Source organism: Peromyscus leucopus, chromosome 4 (genome assembly GCF_004664715.2).
Source record: "Peromyscus leucopus breed LL Stock chromosome 4, UCI_PerLeu_2.1, whole genome shotgun sequence".
NCBI lineage: Eukaryota > Metazoa > Chordata > Mammalia > Rodentia > Cricetidae > Peromyscus > Peromyscus leucopus.
Window position 1 is genome coordinate 46,439,759 of NC_051066.1, and position 6,000 is coordinate 46,445,758.

Genomic DNA, 6,000 nt, shown 5'->3' on the forward strand with positions numbered 1-6,000 from the left:
AATGCTGTCTTTTCCCTCTCTTTTCTTTTTTGTTAGTTCTGGAGATCAAACCCCAGGGTTTGGACATACTTTGGCAAGCACAACCACTGAATTACGTCCCCACTAACTAGGTTTTAATTTGTTGCTATTGTTTGTTTTGCTTATTAAAAGCATCAGGGTTGGGGCTAGACAGATGGCTCAGTGGTTAAGAGTATATACTGCTCTTCCAGAGAACCCAAGGGGGCTGCCTAACCTCCTATCAGGAGGCTCACAACTAGGTATCATACCAGCTCCAGGGGATTCAACACCCTTGTCTGACCTCTGCAGGCACCTGCACACATGTACACATATCCCCCCCCAATACACACACACATATACACATAATTTTAAAAAGTAAAACAAAAAATCTATTTTAAACATAAGGAAGTTCATAGCACAACACATAATAGCCAAAATTTCCAGTACCATGGGTAAATCCCACAGTCACAGAACAACATACCACAGAGCAATAAAAAGAAGGAACCATCAAGCTGGATGGTGGTGGCGAATGCCTTAAATACCAGCACTCAGGAGGCAAGGGCAGGCGCATTTCTAGGAGTTCAAGGCTATCCTGGTTTACAAAGTAAGTTCCGGGACAGCCTATATAAAGAAACCCTGTTTAAAAAAATTAAAAAAAAAAACAGCTGGGCAGTGGTGGTGCACACCTTTAATCTCAGCACTCGGGAAGCAGAAGTAGGTGGATCTTTGTGAGTTCGAGGCCAGCCTGGGTTACAGAGTGAGTTCCAGGAAAGGCGCAAAGCTACACAGAGAAACCCTGTCTGGGAAAAAGTGACTACTGAAACATATTATGGAAGACACCTCAAAACACATTGAGAAAACTAAATACAAAAAACTAGTACAAGGATATATACTATAGGATTTTATTTCTATAAAAACAAACAAACAATAAAACCCCTAATTTTTGGCAAGGAGTAACAATCCTTTTGCAGGCCAGCAAGATGTCTCAATGACTGAACTGAGTTCGATCCCACACAACTGCTGAAAGTTGTTCTGACCTCCACAAACAACCAGTGACCAGTGCTTGCTCCGCCCTTCCCATGACCCCTACAAAATGAAGAACAAATAAATAAACATGGAAAAAAAGCAACTAAGAAGTCAAGATCCTTTGGGATAACAAAGTGGAACTGGGGGCTCTGAAGAGAATTTGGGGGAAGAGGTGATATTGTCTGTGTTATTTGTTTTTTGAGACAAGGTCTTCCTCTGCTGTCCTGGATAGCCTGGAACTCACTATGTAGCTCAGGTTGGCCTAGAACTCAGAAATCCTCTTGCCTCAGACCTTCCCAGTGTAGGGATTACAAGCATGAACTGCCTAGCATGATGTTCTTTCTCTTTTTAAATTTGTGTGTGTGTGTGTGTGTGTGTGTGTGTGTGTGTGTGTGCTGTGTAGAGACAACCTGTGGAAATTGGTTCTCTTCTTCCACCATGTAGTTAGGGCTCAAGGACCCAACTCAGGTTGCCAGGCTTAGGGACAGGCATCGTCATCAATCACAGAGCACCTTGCTGGTCCTTGTGGTTCAGAATCCTCCATCTCCCTCCTACTGTGAGTTTTCTTCTTTGACTTCCATTTGCCTCACTCTGCTAGCAGTGGCTTTGGCTAGCACAAATTCCTAGGTGGAAAAGTCAGAAGACTTCCTAAACCAGTTCTATTACTGTCTTGGCTCTCGTACATGGAGAACCCCCCACAGGTATTGTAGAATATGCTGTAAATTCACAAGAATATCCTGCACAAAGTTCACATCCCTCCCCCTCCCCAGACAGGGTTTCTCTGTGTAGCTTTGCGCCTTTCCTGGAACTCGCTCTGTAGACCAGGCTGGCCTTGGACTCACAGATATCAGTCTGGGTCTGCCTCCCAGTGCTGGGATTAAAGGCCTGCGCCACCACCGCCCGGCTACATTCTTCTTGATGAAGATCAGTTATGGTCACATGAGAACACAGTTGTATAGTTTAGAAAGTACGTTCGCAACAATACTGTCAGCATCAGTGGACCTGAAGCTTACTTCCTTTTCTCTCCTTCTTTGGAGTGAAGTCAAAATTTATAGACAGCAGCACCAAGCAAGCTAAGACTGAGAGGCGCCATCTAACAGGAACAGTTATTGGTATAAAGCTTACCTCTTTAAGAAGTTTTGAAGACAACTATAAGCTGTGGTCACTGCCTACTCACAGAAATGGAGTGGCAGCAAAGCCAGACAATGCTCAACAGTGTCACCAAACTAGTGTGTTCTTTTCTCTCCTTTTAGAGTTCTTGCAATCTAGGGGTGTTTTGTTGCTGTTGTTCATATTTAGTTAACATATATGGGTGTTTTGTCTGCGTGTATGTCTGCAGGTACCACGTGTGGTACTTGTGCCCATGGAGGCCACAGGAGACTCTCTGGAACTGGAGTGACAGATGGCTGTGAGCTTCCATATGGGTGCTGCGATCAACAGCCGGGCCATCTCCCCAGCCCCGAAATTTAAGTATATTTGTTTGTTTGTTTGTTTGTTTGTTTGTTTTATGGAGACTCAGTCAAATCTTCTGTTTCTAAAGCAGAATTCTTCAAGGGTGAAAGAAACTAGTTCACTACCAGCAACTCTATCGCATTTACATTTTGATTAATATGTATATGGAAAATCATACTGAAACCTGCTCTGAGTTAAAGAGGGAACATCTGAAATACTTTCCTTTCTTTGTTAAAGAAAGAATATTCTTTACACAATTAAAAATCCTCAAACTAATGGAACTTAAAACTTTGTTTTTTTTCTTGAGACAGGGTCTCATGTATCCCAGGCTGGTCTCAAACATTCTATGAAGCCAAGGATGATCTTGAATTTCTGATCCCCAGCCTTATGGTGGTTTGAAAGAAAATGGCCCTCATAGACAGTGGCACTATTAGGAAATGTGGCTTTGTTGGAGTAGGTGTGGCCTTGCTGGAGGAAGCGTGTCACCCTGGGAGTGGGTTTTGAGGTTTCCTATGCTCAAGCTATGCTCAGTATAGAACACAAGTTCACTTCCTGTTGCCTGCAGATCAAGATGCAGAACTCTCAGCTCCTCCTCCAGCACCATGTCTGCCTGCACACCGCCATGTCCTGCCATGATGGTAATGGACTAAACCTCTGAAACTGTAAGTCACTCCCAATTAAATGCTTTCCTTTATAAGAGTTACCAAGGTCATGGTGTCTCTTAGCAGCAACAGAAACCCCAACTAAGACAAGCCTCCACCTCTGGAGTGCATTACCACAGCTGGTTTAATGTGGTGCTGGGGATGGAATCCTGGGCCTCACGGATGCTAGCACACATTCTATCAACTAAGCAACATCCTCAGGCCCAGTACATTTTTTTCCTGTGAAATTTTATTTTTTCCTATATTTCATTTTGGTAACCCCCACAGATAACCCTCATCTTACATGACAAACCCAGAGTACTTGCCTTTCCAGCCTTTTCCAAGCTTCTGTAATCAGTGCTTCAACTAGTGGGTGATGGGATTCAACAGCAAACCTCAATAAAAACAAGGGAAAGTAATTTTTAATGATGAAAGCCAAGAGATTGCAAATGGATCAGCAAAACTAGAACCCAGTAACTGCAGGCTTGTTGCTAGACATTAATCTCACTTAACCTACTTACCTTACATCTTCACTGCCTTTAGCCAACCACATTTCTCCAACATTCTACAACCAACCAGGCTCACATACTGAAAGACAGTCGTTTCTACTTTCCTAATTTTCTTTTTTATTTTATTTTATTTATTTTATTTTACAATACCATTCAGTTCTACATATCAGCCACGGGTTCCTCTATTCTCCCCCTCCCACCCCCTCTCCTTACCCCCAGCCCACCCCCAATTCCCACCTCTTCCAGGGCAAATCCTCCCCTGAGGACTTCGATCAACCTGGTAGACTCAGTCCAGGCAGGTCCAGTCCCTTCCTCCCAGCCTGAGCCAAGTGTCCCTGCATAAGCTCCAGGTTTCAAACAGCCAACTCATGCACCTAATTTTCAAAACTATACCACTAACTGGTATCAAAAAAATATTCTTCAAATATTATTAAAATATTACATTATAAGAAAAACTGTCAGCCAGGTGGTGGCAGCACACCTTTAAACTCAGGAGGCAGAGCCAGGCGGATCTCTGTGAGTTTGAGGCTAGCCTGGTCTACAGAGTGACTTCCAGGACAGCCAAGGCTACATAGAAAACCATGTCGTGAAAAACCGAAGGGGGGGGGGGGACGGACGACGACGACGGGACACACGACCAAAACCTGTCTTCTGGAAGAATGGTTTTTCCATTTAAAAAAGATTCTTAGAAAATTAAAATATAAACTATAATCATTTTCATAAATTGAAAAGCAACTTACTGTTTTACGCTGTACAACACGTTCACCAGGGTATCATCGCTCATTGCTTGGATGTGATTGGTCGTTACATTGCAAAGAGTAAGAAACTGGGGGTGGTTTCTAACACACTCAACATTTTTCTCCAAGCTGGTCTTCTGCTTCTGAAACTGCCAGAGTACATTAAAGGCACACCCCACTTGCTGTTCGGAAAGCGTGGCCGTATTTCTTTCAATAAGATCGAATACTTGTTCTTCATCTGTACAGTTCTGCATTCGAATGACTAGTGACTCACAGCTGAAGGGGCGCAACTGAAATGCTCTCCAAGAGAGTAGAGAGATGCCTCTTAGACGGAACATATTTATAACGGGTGGGCCTCCAAAATACAGGCTTCTTTTCTTGTGTTAGCACAATTTTTCTTTAGTAAAAAAGGCCCTCGGTAGAGAGCGGTGAGGTATTATGTGACGGTATAAAAACTGGCTTTCATTTTGTTTTATTTCCATCCTGCTGGCTCTAAATCCATCCCAAAAGAATCTGTAAAACAACTGGTTTACCTTGGTTACTCTTATCTCATTAATATCAAATTACTCCCCCAAATTAAAATTTGAAGTAACGAGGGTTTGTTTGTTTGTTTGTACTACAGACTTTGTTCTTGGTCTGAACCAGCTACATTTAATCCAAAATGAAACATCCAGGAAAAGGGGGCTTCTTCCTGCACCCAATTTTAAAAAGTTTCTTTTCAATTCTGATCACAAAGCGGCAGAAGAAAACAAAATCAAAACTAGTTTGTTTGGGTTTTTTTTTTTTTTTTTTTGGGTGCTTGCTTGCTTGTTTGTGGAGATAGGGTCTCACTGTGTATCCCAATCTACGACGGCTAAGAACAGGTGACCTTGGGAAACCATGTAACTATAGGAGAGGCCTTAACATGTGACTCAGTTGGAAGCGCGGTGAGCAGGCGAGAGCGGCGCACAGCGCCACGGTTCTCAGGTGACAGGTATCCCGTGCTCCTGGCCGGCAGGAGCGCTGACCCCGAGCCCCACGTGGCTTCCACCTGTCCGGATGGCAACGGGCTCGCCCCGCCCCGGTCTTCTGCGCCGTGGAGAACCCAAACCCGCAAGGAGATCGCGACTGCTAAACTAAACCGTGCGTCCCGGGCGGAACCTTGCGGGGTGCGGAAGGCAGAGCCGCTGACCAACACGCGAGTCCTCCCCACGCCCGCCACGGACCCGACAGGGCTGCTCCCGACGGCTCAGAAAGCAGGGATCATACAAGACCCCTGTCCGACAGCAGCAGCAGGAGGCTGGCGTCTCTGGCTCACCCGTCGCGTTCCGGCGTATTTAGCCTTTCCTGAAGAAACATCTTTCTGTACCACCGTCCCAAGAGCGGAAGAAACGCAGCCCCAGAGCGGCAAGCACCACGGAAGCTTGCACTACATGTCCCAAAGGGCACCGCGAGAGGCATAGGCGGGCCTTATGCGCGCAGGGAATTCTGGGCTTAGTAGTTTCATTCTCACTGACTGAGGCATTCTTAGTGATTGGAGGAGACTCGGGTCCCTTAAGTGCATCTCTGCTATGAAGATGTTTCCCAGTTTCTGAAGCACTGACATATTTGTAGCGTACACTACAAAATATCCTTTCTGATGACTCTGGAGAGCCTAAG

At 44.8% G+C, this 6,000-nt stretch overlaps 1 protein-coding gene across 2 annotated transcripts in view; it reads right to left on the reverse strand.

Annotated features, from left to right (window-relative positions):
• Fastkd1 (FAST kinase domains 1) overlaps positions 1 to 5,787 on the reverse strand; it is a 30,347-nt gene extending 24,560 nt beyond the window's left edge. The window contains exons 1-2 of one of the 2 annotated variants that reach the window (XM_028881992.2): positions 4,366 to 5,785; positions 3,443 to 3,511 (exon numbers count right to left, since the gene is read on the reverse strand). In XM_028881992.2, the coding sequence (XP_028737825.1) occupies positions 3,443 to 3,511; positions 4,366 to 4,700 (404 nt within the window). In that variant the 5' untranslated portion in view covers positions 4,701 to 5,785. Of the gene's footprint in view, positions 1 to 3,442; positions 3,512 to 4,365 lie in introns of both variants that reach the window. The other variant, XM_037204857.1, reaches the window with a different exon arrangement.
• Positions 5,788 to 6,000: the final 213 nt, after the last annotated feature.